The sequence below is a fragment of the Sander lucioperca genome, chromosome 3 (assembly GCF_008315115.2).
Source record: "Sander lucioperca isolate FBNREF2018 chromosome 3, SLUC_FBN_1.2, whole genome shotgun sequence".
Classification (NCBI taxonomy): Eukaryota; Metazoa; Chordata; class Actinopteri; order Perciformes; family Percidae; genus Sander; species Sander lucioperca.
Genome location: NC_050175.1, coordinates 20,462,511 through 20,477,403, shown reverse-complemented (window position 1 = coordinate 20,477,403; position 14,893 = coordinate 20,462,511). Strand labels below are relative to the sequence as shown.

At 36.7% G+C, this 14,893-nt stretch overlaps 1 protein-coding gene across 2 annotated transcripts; it reads right to left on the bottom strand.

Moving 5' to 3' along the window:
• Nucleotides 1-3,663: 3,663 nt before the first annotated feature.
• Nucleotides 3,664-13,785, bottom strand: lipca (lipase, hepatic a). Of its 2 annotated transcripts, none has more exons than XM_031314410.2 (9): nt 13,469-13,785; nt 11,192-11,376; nt 10,697-10,876; nt 10,396-10,513; nt 10,039-10,272; nt 7,335-7,577; nt 6,846-6,960; nt 6,202-6,420; nt 3,664-3,904 (listed from the first exon to the last, which is right to left on the bottom strand). In XM_031314410.2, exons 1-9 carry the CDS (start codon nt 13,548-13,550, stop codon nt 3,790-3,792), a joined length of 1,491 nt encoding a protein of 496 aa, XP_031170270.1. In that variant the 5' UTR covers nt 13,551-13,785; the 3' UTR covers nt 3,664-3,789. The 2 variants fall into 2 exon arrangements, with proteins under 2 accessions (XP_031170270.1, XP_031170271.1); XM_031314411.2 differs by having other exon boundaries at nt 11,192-11,370.
• Nucleotides 13,786-14,893: the final 1,108 nt, after the last annotated feature.

Below are 14,893 nucleotides of genomic sequence, written 5' to 3'. Positions count from 1 at the left end.
AGCTTATTAATCTTATTAAGCTCATTTATCTGCATTATACATCGTGTCATCTGATGGAGGGGCTGTGGAGGGGAGATTGATCATCTGGATATGTATTGTTATTTGGTTTCGCAGCTGTGTTTACATATAGAGATATAGTCTGGGGCTGAAATAAATGGTGAGAGAATAGCTTTTTATCAACCTGATTGTATCACACTTTTCTTCTGCCATAGCTGTTTTTCTTTGATGTGTTGCTTTGGCACTGATTTGTGACACTGACACATTTAAACGACCACAGAGTGCGTCTTTACATTTAGAGTAAGGATTAGAGCCCGACCGATAAAGGATTTTTAAGGCCGATATCGATACAAATGTTTGATTTAGAAATCCGATATTCCGATATATCGGCCTATATATATATATATATATATATATATATATATATATATATATATTTTTTTTTTATCCAGAAACGCGTAACAAAACAAACTGATTTCCCTAACATTAGTTATTTGTAGTTATTTATGAGTCCTCATTAAAATAATATGATAATGCAGTTTAAAAATAAACTTGTTTGTTTTATTGTCACAACAGAACAGAGGAACATCAAAATATATTAAAGTTCTGATAAATAAAATGTATAAAAATACAAACTTAAGATATGAAACTTAAAGGGTTAAACATGAGTGTTGCCAACTGGGACGTTGTAGAGCGCCTCTGGTGGACAAACTATGCAATGCCAACACTCAGAACATGGTGAAAGGGTGTTTCGTCCGTTTTTTATTTTATTTTTTAAATATTCATTTATCGTCTTTTATAAATACCGATAGTTTGGAAAATACCCGCCGATATATCGGTCGGGCTCTAGTAAGGATAGTGGAAGCAAAACTTAACTCTGGGGTTGAAGAAGCCTGCCTATATGAGAAGTGTCCTCTTGTGATTGTTCTACCAACATTTTCACTTGTGTTGTGTCCATTTTTTGAATTTCACACACTGGCAGTTGTTTAAGAAATGACACAATCTGTTAAAACCACTCAAAAGCAGTTTGATTCTCTTTGCCACTGTAGCCAGATGAGGAACCTTTCTGGTTTAAATGTGAGATTGATTTTACTTGCAGTTCAGATTATTTGTACATTGTATGTCGTTGAATTGAATCAATTGAGGAAAACTAGAGCTTCTCATTTTAGCGTTGCTTTGTTGCTGCTGTTAACAGACATTTACCAGAGCGAACAATCACTATGTGTCAGCCATCCACCGCTGTTCTGTCCTTTCTTTTCCTACTGAACGGGATTTTCTCAAGGAACTTTGTTCCCATGTTACAATCTCCTGGTTTGTGTGATTGCATTTAAAATGTGCCTACTCAGAGCAGTGTGACTGAGGTTGGTGTACTAGTGTATGTCAGTGATCTTTACCAAGGCTGAAACCATTCATGAGCTTGCAGTTTTTCCAAGCACTGTGATCAGTTTGGACTGCTGAAATTGGAATGTATTGGAAAGGATGTGGTTCAGGACTTGGCATGGTTTAATAATTCTCTTAAATGTAAGTGGTGATTGATATGTCAAAGTCAAATATTACAAACGCAAGTTTTCATATTATAAGCCACAATTTGTTTCAGATTTTTTTGCGAGATTATAATTAGTGTTTACTTTGTATAATATGCTTATCTTGCCCGGCTCTAATTTGGCTTAATTTGAGTTGTCTCCAACCAGATTAAACTTGGGTCAACTTCACAGACAGATGGATGAGAGTGCAGAAGACTCTTAAGTTGAGTTACTGGCAGAATAAAAAAATATAACTGTACAGTTTCTTAAAATTATTTTAGGAGGGAACAACTTGGTGGAGCAAAGACAGACTTATTTTTTTTTCCTTACCCTTCCAAAAGAGTTGTATGGCGCACAGCTCAGCATTGTTTTCTGTGCAAGGTGTAAGGACGTTGCGTCATTGATCAGATAGATTCTATGCAGAGTATCACATAGCTTAACAGCAAACAAGTTAGCCTCTTCACAGAGAAATGCCTTCTATGTTTTCTCCTAAATGGGTACATGGGATATTCTCTTGTGTTTTCATAACAAAATAGTTACTCATGTGTATGTGTTGCAGGAAAGTTTCTGAACAGACAAAAATGCAATCCTCTGTTGCTTCTTTTACTGATTTTGTTTGTCTTTCTGGTGCTACTGGTAGTGCTTTTTCTTGGGTCGGAGCTTAAAGTGTATTTTTCATTATCTTGGGCACATTTTAAAGCTGTGTGTGTGTGTGTGTGTGTGTGTGTGTGTGTGTGTGTGTGTGTGTGTGTGTGTGTGTGGAATCATCCTTAACTATTTTTGTAAATATGGTAAGATGTGGACAATACTGGGTGTGAGGGGATAATACTTAATGGGAAATGTTTCTGTCTATCACATGTATTGCTATGTTGTTGAGAAAATGTGCACTCAAGTGTAAACGGAGAATCCAAAATGGTAAAGATTCAGTACTACTGTCTGATTTTAATGTCTCTTGTGTTTTATACAGTGTCTCCGATGGTCTTTTTTGTTTTGATTTACTTTGTTCCATTTCCCTTTCTGCTAGAAAATTTGACTAAATTTGCAAAGGTATGTGCAAAAATATAATTTCTTTTGAACTACTTGAAATGCATTAATAAATCAGAGTTGATCAAATGTTTGTTTTCACTGTTTGTACATAAAAGGTAGTATTATGATTGTTCAACAGGTTTGAGTGCTTTTTTTCATTACACCATCAAAGTCAAACATTCAGATGTCAGATTTTGGGGCAACAAGATGGTTTGACCTGAGCTTCTACCAAATCTACCAACCACAAAACAGAAGTAGAATAAGAGTGTATATTTATTGCTTTGGTTCGAGTTTGATTAACAGGTGTATTAATATAATGTTATTGGCATGACTAATGTAGGTTTTTAAATGATGAGATTGATCATTGGACATAACATTTACAAAAAAATACATTTACATCCTTTGGAATTAACGTCACCAAATGGTCATTAAACGTCTGACTCTGTGTTCCCTGTTTGTTCATTGCCACATCTTTCAGACAATAATTTCAAAATGTTTTTAAACCGTTAAATTAGTATCAAACTAATACATTGATCACATACAATTTTGAACGTTCCTTGAGAACAATGCTCATTCAACATTTAAATTACCAATCTAAGTTCTGCACAAAAACATCTTTTTCAATTTGCAATTGTGTAGTCATTTCTTTCATTATGTACACCTGTCTCTGTCTCTTAAGGGGTTCATTTTGCAACCAAGAAATAGTTATCATTTTCCTTGAAGTTAACAATACCTGAAGATATACAAACTATCCCCATAGAGTCGGTATACGTCCCAGCATATAATACAGCAGATTTAAAGGTAAGTCAACATTGTATCTTGGGAATTATCTAATTGTAAGGTTTTATCAATTTTGGATATATGCTTTCTTTCCACAAAATTATATAAATGTAAATAAAGTACCATTCCACACCTGTTGGAGGTCCATTGATTGCTTCCCTATTCGCTCAGTCATTACATAATGCCTTATTCAAAAGTATCTCAACAGGTCTTTTGAAGGCAACCCAAAACAATGCTGCAGTTGTGCAAAAGATTCCAAATGATCTCTTTCCAATAATTAATTAATGGTAGCCAGGCCCGACTCCAGCCTCCTTTTTAAATATACATGTAATTTTTTATTTATTGCCTAAATCTGTGTCTTCACTTTGAGGAGTTTACAGACTTTGATCCAGTTGTGAACTTCTAGGCCATCCATCAGAGATCTTCAGTCTGTTGAACAGATTAAGGAACCCACACGACTCTATTAGTTGTGCTGTCTTCTGTGTTGTTTTGGTGTGTCTTCTTTACAGCGCACAAACACTTTATCTTGCGACACTTCAACACGCTGCCCATCATTTGTCGTGGCACAAAAAAATGTCCTACAAAACAGAAACAATGTAGTTGACATGGTGCTGTTAGCAGTGGTGGAATGTAACTAAGCACATTTACTCAAGTACTGTACTTAAGTACAAATTTGAGGTACTTGTACTTTACTTGAGTCTTTTCTTTTCATACCACTTTCTTCTCCGCTTCATTTCAGAGAGAAATATAGTACTTGTTACTCCACTACATTAATCTTACTAGTTACTTTACAAATTAAGATGTTTGCACACAAAACACAGCTGAAATGATTAGAAGATTAAACACATAGTTTCTAAAGTGTGAGGATTTATCTGCATTGAGGACTTTTATTTTTAATACGTTTAGTACATTTTCCTGATGATACTTACGTAACATTTTCAATGCAGGACTTTGACTTGTAACTTAGTGTTTTTACAGTGTGGTATTACTAATTTTACTTAAGTAAAGGATCTGAATACTTCTTCCACCACTGGCTGTTAGACATTAGGTGTGTGAACAGTGAAGTGTAGCAGAGCGGTCAGTCCATCATGATAAATGAGTCCAGTTCTTTGTGTGCAAAACAATCCACTAGGTGGCGGCAAAAGTCTGTGATGGTGTAAATGTAGAAGGTTTTTTCTGCTGTCAGGAGTGGGACACTGCAACATGTTATTGTATCTGCAAATGAGTACATTTATTATTTATCCAATGTGTTCATGTGTGTTTTATGTAATTAGTAAGATGTATAACTTGATATAACATGATAAAACATGATATGAAAGCTACTTTAAATATATACATTTAATCAGTGGTGCAATGTAACTAAGTACATTTACTCAAGTACTGTACTTAAGTACAATTTTGAGGTACTTGAATAGTTCCATTTTATGCTACTTTATACTTCTACTTTACATTTTGGAGGCAAAATTGTATTTTTTACTCCACTACATTTATTTGATAACTTTAGTTACTTTTTTTTATTTTTTTAAAGATTATTTTTTGAGCTGTTCTGCCTTTAATAGACAGGACAGCTAGGTGAGAAAGGGGGAAGACATGCAGGAAATCGCCACAGGTCAGACTCAAACCCTGGACCTCTGCATCAAGGCATGAGCCTCTCAGTATATGTGCACCTGCTTTACCCACTGAACCAACCCAGCCACAACTTTAGTTACTTTTCAGAATTTGATTATTAATACAAAATATAATCAACTAATCAATAATTTATGATGTATTATTAAGCTACCCAGCAGTATATAAAGTAATTAAAATAAGCCTCACCTTTACCATCTGCAACATTAAAGTAATTCAGTAATATAAAATATATGAATTTGAAATGGGGCATTGTGCATAATTATACTTTTACTTTCGGTACTTAAAGTATATTTTGATGCTAATTTGATGCTAGGACTTTTACTTGTAACAGAGTATTTTTTTACAATGTAGTATTGCTACTTTAACTTTAAGTAAAAAATCTGAATACTTATACCACTGCATTTAATAGTAATACTCAGGTAATAATTCTCTAATACTACAGTACAGTGCATTTACTTATTTACTGTTCTTAAGTACAGTTTTGATATACTTCACTTGACTATTTCCATTTGAAGGTACTCTATACATCTGCTCCACTACATCTCATAGTAATAATATAGTCATTTTTCCTCCACTACATTTATATGACAGCTAGTTACTTTGCAGAGTAAGATTGTTCATACAAAAAGTATGATCGGCTTCTAAAATATGATGCACAACTATCTCTTTACCTAGCAGTTACCTACTATAAAAGATGAAAGGGTGGTTTTTAATGTTGCTTGTATCTGGTGTTTGTAGTATTTATTAATACATTACTAATTGATGGATTATATAAAAAGAAAGTAGAAACAACCTGAGATACTGCCCCAATTAGGACAAGCAGACAACATTTGGGGAATAAAGCATGGCATGTTGCAGAAGAGCTGTGCAATGTGTTTAATTTAGATGAACTTCTGTCTAAGCGCCTACTGGTCTGCACTTTGCTGTGTGTGCTTTCTCATAAAAAGAAAATTATATATTAAACTACCAAAAGTATATAAATTCATGAAAAGTACCTCCATTTTTACCAGCTACAACATTTAAATGCTGCAGCTTACATCTTAATGCAACAGTATGGAATATATTATATACAGTGAAAATCTGAAAGGGGCCATTCTGCATTAAGGGTGCTTTGACTTTTGATAGTTTTATACTTTTTGTTGATGATACTTCTGAACCTGTACATTCTTTCAATGTAGTGCATAATGCAATGAACTTCTAGAACTTTACATTGACGTATTGCTACTTTAAAATGCTAGAGTTGTACCTCTCCTGCGTCTCCCCTGCTTTGACGCTGATCTTGCCCACAGTCAGCAGTGGTTTTCTCTCCCGGCCACCCCAGGGAATGATGTTCTGCATCCGGTTCCACATGTTCTTCCACAGAGCCGATCCCTTCCAGTGCAATTTGAGCAACATCAGATCCCCTAAGTCTCTGTCCAGGGTGATCAGGAAGGTGTAGGTCTTATTACCTGAAATCCTTTCAGTGCTGTTGGAGTTTAAAAAGGAAGACACAAAAACAAGACAGAGTAAGATTATTACAGCAGAGAACATCTAGCAACAGGCTGTCACATTTCTTTATTAGAAAGCAATGCGATGGTCTGCAACTAAAGCAGGACAGTACTTTCTCTTCTCATACTGGTTTGCCTATAGGCCCTTTGGTACACAGAACAAGAAGGATAACAGTTAGGGAATAGTGTCTTGAGTAAATTATTCACTCCATCATCCCCATTTATAGTTCCCTTTCATGCAGCAGCTCCAGTTGTTTCCATGTGTGTCAGCTGCTCTCCGTAACTTGCTTTCTTTCTTTATAGAGCTGAGAGCACAGCTGCATATTGCATGTGTCAAAGACAGAGTACACCGAGCGTAGATGTGATGTAAAGTAAGCCTGTTGGGAGGTGGTACAGTACTCACACGGTAATGGGTAGCTCTCCGCTCTCCTCCTTTGTTCCAGTGAAGGAGATGGTGAGAAGGGGCTCGATCTCCTCCATCTGGTTGACAAACTGGATCTTGAACTGATAATGATAGACTGCAGCGAAGGAACCAGAAATAAAAGAAGAAGAAGAAATGAAGACAGAAAAGCCAACATAGACTTTGTTTTATCTACTGGTAGTTTTGGTATTTTCATGGGATTTGTAGAAGGAAAATATAGAACATCACCAGAGTTAATTGAATATTAAATATGATGTTATAATTATTTTGTTTAAAACAAATTCTAAAATATGTAATGAGCTTGTGCTTCCATCTCAGATGATCAGTCTAGACTATATCTATAGGCTACAGTATTGTGGAATCCTTGAATTTCCATGAAAGACACGCAGCACTGTTGGTCTATAAACTTATGAGATATATAAATGTTTTTTTATTATCTCTTTGGTTGAAATGAAAAGGACAACCACATACGTTTGTAAGGCATCCGAGAGCGTGTTTTCAGGTAGAGCCTCTTGCTGGTGCCACTGCGAACCTTCTTGATATAGTAGCCCAGTGTGTTGCAACGATTCTTCCGACAGTCCAGACAGACGCCTTTGTCAAAAGCCCTTGTGTCACTGCACCTGTAGGCCATGCTCTGCTTGTCTTTATTCTGCACAGAGTCAATGAATAGATGGACGGACCGCTCATGTGCACATTTTACTGTCTGCTCGAAACCTATGGGAGGAAGTAAAATTGATGGTGGACATTTAAAAGTGAGACATTGATCATGTTTTTGATCTGCTTTTCAACACATCTACACACAAAAAAAATCTCTTGTGGATTGAGAGGCTGTGGAGTACCTTAATCATAGTGTCTGACCATTATCTGTGGATTGACTTCATTATCACCAAAGCCTGACATCTGTCAGACTGTCCTTCTGACACATCTCCTAAAAGCACCTCATTATGTCTGATGCTGGTCTGCTCTGAAGGCCTTTTCTCTGAGTAGACTCTTGTAGCCTGGAGGCAGCTCAGCTCAGAGGGATGGACAGAGCGGAGGAAGGCACATGTTGCTAATTAACTCCCGAGGATGACAGATGCTTTAATGTGGCTCTCACTGTCATATTATGCGGATGTGTTTTGGATTGAGGAGCACCATAAATCCCAGAGCCATTTGTGTTAGACTGGAGGGAATACATTTCATCTGCCTGAACACAGAATGAGAAACTGTCAACAAGCAAAAAAAAAAGAATTGGTCCCCAAGATATTCCTTCTGAACCAGTGTTTTATGGTGGCAAGACCAATTAAGAAGAAAAAAAATGTTATGATAGAGCAGAGGAAGATGCAAACCAGTAAGCGGTTAAGCAGCAGAACACATTGCTCTGATTTGAGTTCTGCATTTTCTTCACAGATGCAGGCTTGTAAATGGCATACGGGTACCAGAAAGCTGAATGGCCCAAACAAGAGCACTCTTAAATCTCACAAACAAACACCCAGACCTTAAAAACACAAAATTGTGTCCCTGAAAAGGTAACTGTAATTCTCTTTGGTCAGGATTACTTTCAGAAAAGATGTAGAAATGTTAAAATATTTAGGTTAAGTCTTATCACAATGTTCTTTTTAAGATGGCATGCCGAAATCAGTGCACCTAAATGCCTTTTTCAAGGCACCTAAATCTCCAAATTTTCCACTCCTGTTCTGCATGACTTTTTCCAAAGCCAGAACTGTAACAGTGGGTTACAATATAAATTAGTCAATTGGGACATCGACTTGCTAGATTGCCAGAAATTGTTCAAAGTTCCCAGAGGTTGAATACTGATGTTTCTGATACCTGTTCTTACACCACCATCAGGCTAAAATTTGTACTTTTACACAAGTAATATCAAATCGTGAAATTTACTCATGACATTTGTAAGCTTTCTCCTGTCACCATCCTTAACTCAAATAATCAGCGTTCTACTAAAGATATTGCAAAACTAATGGCTGACTTTTCAAGAGACACCCTGACCTTTTTATAGCATCACCATGAGGCCAAATTTTTCAATTTGTACACAAGAAATATAAAAAACAAAACAAATATAACATCATGAACATTTCCGAGCGTATTCATTGTCCCCAGAAGATAAACCTTTTTTTGTTTTCACAGGTTTTAGGGCCTTTCCTTTAACCTCACTAATGAAATAAAAAGAGCAGGTAATTCTTTCAGTTCAACACTTTGGTATTTTAGGGTGTAATAAACTCTAAAAAAAAAGAAGCTCTGCAACATACACTTGCAGAGCTTTATATTGTTTTGATCCCAAGAGGACTATTTTATAAGTACAAATATATTTATTTATACACAGTCATGTGCAGAAGTTAGCACACCCATGCTAAAGTTGACTAAAAAGAGGAATAAAAAAATCATCTTTTGGAAATTGATCTTAATGCCTTAATTCAAAAAATGAGGAAAAATCCAATCTTTAAGGACAGCAATTTTCTTTGTGAATGAATAATGTATCGTAAATAAATAAATGTTCTTCCTTAAAATACAGGGGGCATAAGTAAGTACACCCCTATGTTAAATTCCCATAGAGGCAGGCACATTTTTATTTTTAAAGGCCAGTTATTTCATGGATCCAGGATACCATGCATCCTGATAAAGTTCCCTTGGCTTTTGGAATTAAAATAGCCCCACATCATCACATACCCTTCACCATACCTAGAGATTGGCATGGGGTACTTTCCATAAAATCATCTCTCAATGCAAATCAAACCAGCTATTAGGCTAACTGAAATAAAACCATGCCAATCTCTAGGTATGGTGAAGGGTATGTGATGATGTGGGGCTATTTTAATTCCAAAGGCCAAGGGAACTTTATCAGGATGCATAGTATCCTGGATCCATGAAATAACTGGCCTTTAAAAATAAAAATCTGCCTGCCTCTATGGGAATTTAACATAGGGGTGTACTTACTTATGCCCCCTGTATTTTAAGGAAGAACATTTATTTATTTACGATACATTATTCATTCACAAAGAAAATTGCTGTCCTTAAAGATTGGATTTTTCCTCATTTTTTGAATTAAGGCATTAAGATCAATTTCCAAAAGATGATGTTTTTATTCCTCTTTTTAGTCAACTTTAGCATGGGTGTGCTAACTTCTGCACATGACTGTATTTTCATTTTCTAAGGTGTTGTAGTGTGTTCTTTATCATACCGAGGAGTCCATACTGGCTTATGTGCTCGTAAATGCTATGCAGGTCACATCCTGGTTGGAAGTCTCCTCCGTTGGGGTAAAAGTCATAATGTGCCACGGCTTGCTTGATGCCCACACTGAGGCCCAAATGTTTCTTGGTGAAGGTGTGGATGGCATCCACAAATTCAGCATCATCAGGGGACAGTCTGTCTATGGGAGACATGCCTTCAAACAGTGGCCCCGCTGGATCGAGACCTGGACAGACACAATACGCAATCAAGAACCGTAATGTAATGTATACTTTTGCTTAACTATATTTATTTTTTCCAGCGGATTTAGAGAGTACAATTGTTACCCTAACCCAGTCGAAAAACTCACCAGTAATTCTTCCAATTTTCTCTGAACCTTCCAAATTGCTTCCAGCAAATCCAGAGATGTGAGCACCAAGGCTGTAGCCAATCAAATGAACCTTTCTAACTGGGTACTGGTAGTGTATCTGTTGGGGTTTATGACAGGTACATTATTTAAGAAAACTTTGACATCTTAATTTTAGTAGCTGCATGGTGTTTTAGGCTGCATCTTCAGTATAGAAACGCACCAATATCACATTTTACTCTATTACGTACATGATATTGACTCTGAAAATAAAGTGGCCTTCAGTAGAGAAATTTCCCCTGACCTGAAGTGACTGCAGCAGGTGAGCTATGTCTTTTCCAACAGTGCGGGTGCTCTGTGCAGCTGTGGCATAGTGCTGTTGAGCCAGGGACAGCCAGTCGGTAATCACCACGTTGATGTCTATTAGATTTGTCTTCAGGGTTGTGGCTAACCTGAACACCCAGCCCTCCATCATACCATCCACCTTAGAAATAAACAAGAGACAGTATAACTCCAAATTATAAACCTTATCCAGTTTAACTGCACCCAGTGATGTGAAAGAAAGTTATAACATTGATGCGTAACTTAATTGACCTCAGTTTTAAATGAGTCTTTGCAGGCGTTTCAGAGAGTCTCTGCGTGCTTACTTTATGTTTTGTGATTTCAGTGTATCTCAGGGATTTATATGCAACATTTACATCTGAAAATATGCCAGCAGCAATTTCTCCATACTGGCCCAAGTTCCATGTTTTGTATGCAGTGGTTCAAGTCAGTGAAGTGGAAGAAAAGTTGACCTTACCGACCACCCGTGAGTGATGATGATGAGGGGATTACTGCTGTTGAAGCCACAGGAGGTGAGAGTGTGCAGCTGCAGAGGGTTCAGTATGCAGTTGTCCTCACCTTCTAAAAACATCCTGAAGACTGAACTGCTGACATACGGCTCTTTCATCCTCCGGACTACCCTCTGCTCTGTGTCCACTGCATCTCGGAAATCAAACAGCAGAAGAGTTATCTGTTTGTTCTTTACTCTGCATATCAGAACATGCTGAGGTACTGGATGTGTTTACTTTGAGGTGAATGATTACAAATAATGCATGACAATTTACTTATCTGTCCACTCAAGAGCAGAAGAAATCTTTTAATTTATGTATTGATACAATTATCTGAGAGTTAACAGGAAGACAATTCCTATTGGGGCCCATTTGGACTGCAGGCTGACTAACGCCCTTTCAAAAGCACTTTGCTGTGTATCCAGGTCCTGCATTCATCTTTGGCAGATGCACACAGATAACACTTCACAAGAAGTCCCATCAAGTGAATCTCTGCCAGACTCTTCTCGTAATTTCTTATATAAACTCCTCCTCCCTTAACATGTTTAAAACCACAGGGCCACAGTCACTCACGCACTTTATAGATCCTTCTCCAAAGAAATCTATCATTACATTTCCTTTATTGTTCGGCATTCATTCATGTCCAGCATATTTATTATTCTAACATTTTAATGTTAATAATTCCAGAAACCCAGGCGCCTAAATGCTCAGTGATACAGTTGACATCCGATGAGCTCTGGTTGCTGATATGATGAAAACATTTCCACAGTGAAAAGTAATGCAAAGTAATTATCCATCCATCATTCATCATCCACCCCTCGGCACATTAAATCCCACATTTTCCTTGGTGTGTCTCTTCCCTGTTATGGCTGTTTATCCATAAGAACATGCAGAGCAATTAAAAACAGCCTGACTCATTAGTAACAAAGCACAAAAGTGTACTTTATAAATCTTAGACTGTAATTAGTTTAAAACAGTTTCCACAATAATGTTGAAGGATTTAAAAAAAAAAAAAAAAAACTGCAGCAGTGCCTAGAGACAGATATACTCTCGGCTATATTATGTGTTAATTCACCATATCAAATGATTGAGGGGAAATTTGGGGTTATGACATTTATATAGTGATTATTTTACAAATATTGTGAACAAATGCAGCAACAAACAGTTTAAGCAGATTTAAGAAAAAAATGCCAGTGTATAAGAAACTTTAAATAAGACAGCTAATGCCCAGCAATATTTCCCAACTGTGTGGTTATTGTATCCCATAGGAATAAAATGTCTATGTTGTATTCTCTATATTTTCAGCAACAGCCACCATAATGTATAGTGGTGTAACAATTCATTCAACATTCAATTCAAAACATTAATGGTGTCACAATTCAAAATATTTTCAATACAGAATACAACAAGTGCCGAATGCCATTTCCATTTCAGTTGTTTAAAAGATTTTAAAAATTGAGACTGCAGAATTGTCAATGTAGTTTTGCCTGACGCCCAAAAAGTATTAGCAAACAAATTAGTATAAATAAAACAAAACAAGTGTTTTGCATTATAACAAGAACAAGATGTGAAGAAATCTGGAAATAAGCTCAGCTTGACACACAGCTCTGTGTTGTTCAGTAGAACAGGAGAACTGCAGGGCTGTGCCGCTCTGAGGTTCCAACTGGAGGCTTCATCTTTACAAACACATGTTGCGAAGCTACTTTGCCCAAACACACAGATGTTCATTTTAAATTCTAGAGGAGAGAATATCCCAACATTTCCAACGATACATTTTGGTAACATACGTGTAAAATGATTCACAACTTGGATATTCCGTGTCAGGTAATGGTTAGGCTGTAAAACATTGATGTCTTATTGTAAATACTTCACTCAGCATCATATCGTTTCAGATAAGGAATATGCAATATTTTTACAGTACATTTATTGTCACTGTAAATTGTGAATTTAAATAAACTTCTGAGAAAATATGAGAGGAAAACAAATCCAGTTTTAAAGGTAAAAGAAACTATTTTTAAACTGCCGTTTGGTGCCCCCTGTTTGAAAACTGTCACCAGGAGCTTGATATTGAATACATAATTTGTTGCTTCAAATGTGTGAACTGACAGTATGACATGACTGATTGGGAGTTGTACAACGGTACAAATACAAATATTTAGGGTGTCTATTAATAAAGGCAGTTGAACCTATGCAACCAATGTCTTTTATCACACTTTTTTGGGATCATTTAAACACATTACACTCACCTGCTCTGTTTTCTTTGATTTTCTTCCCCTCATTGAGGTGATACGTTAGCAGCAAACAGCACAGGATTTTGAGCACAGACATGGTGTTGCGCAGACACTTTAGTAATTCCTTTGAACCAACACTTCTATGACAGGTGAGGCTTCAAATCTTTAGTGGGGAAAATACAAGTTGTGTACAGTCTGGTGGTTAGATCCTTTAGTCTGCAGGTGTAGAAGCTCTTTTAAAGAAGCCTCATTTCTGTCAGAGTTGTAAACACATGGTACGCTGTACTGTACAGAAAGAGAGGGGACACCAGGCATGTGAATGGTTCATGGATGGTTAAGGGGAGATTTGGTCCTATCCTGACCGGCTAGGGGCCGGGCCTTGTAGATCGAACACATTGTGAAAGAGCAAAGGTATGAACGGGAAAGGGGATCTTGTGTACTGATAGTGACTGAGAGGAATGACCCCAGAGATCCTTCATTCAGACCCTCTCCATGTCCCACAAATACGTGGAAGAACTGTCCTTATATATGCAGTTTTTAGAGATCTACCAGTTTTAAGCCAAAATGTAGTTGCTGGAAAAAACATGAGTGACTAAAGACGTCCAAAAGTTAGATGTGGAATTTTCCTGCATTGCTGCAATACATGTTTGAACAGGTGAGTAATATGACTTCATGTAGGCCTACCCAGTGCACTCAGTCTAACAACAGATTGTCTTTAGAGGTTATATTATTTTATGTTTAATGATGCAACAAAATAAATTATTATCCAAATTAGATTTCAGCATGGTATTTCAGGAGATTATTGATCAAATCAAGCCCAATTCTCATTTCTTATTGTAATGTCTGTGGTGATTTTAAACCAGGGAGTTAAATGTTACATTTAGCCTTACTATCACATTTTCACTGGACTGTTTTCAAGTATTAGTTTGTCCCAGCTAGGTAAATGATGTGAGTAAACACAGTACACAAACAAGGTTGATGGTCACACAATGGTCATGGAGACCCTGACATACTGATGCAAGTCTGGAACTTAAGCTACACACTTTTTCTTTTTCAACTCTTTAACTTAAACCTTTTTTTAAACAATTTTGAAAAACTATCTTCAATATTCTGTCTTTCTAAATAAATACACTGTTACTAAGTTGCCTCAGTGCTGGGCTCCAACAGTTTAAACCTATAAAAGAAATAATACACCCATAGGAGCATTTCATATATTAACCCCACTATCAGTGGCAGGAAATACGACCCACAGGAGCATTTTCCGTCCTTATATCTAAATGTAAGATCGCGGTTTTGAACATGTTAAGTTGTAACACGGTTGCAGTTTGGTTACTTTAGTCACAAAAACTACTTAGTTACGTTTAGAAAAAAGATTGTGGTTTGGGGTTACAGTCTATGGTTAAAATCAGTAGCCTACACAGAAATGGTTTAGAACCATAG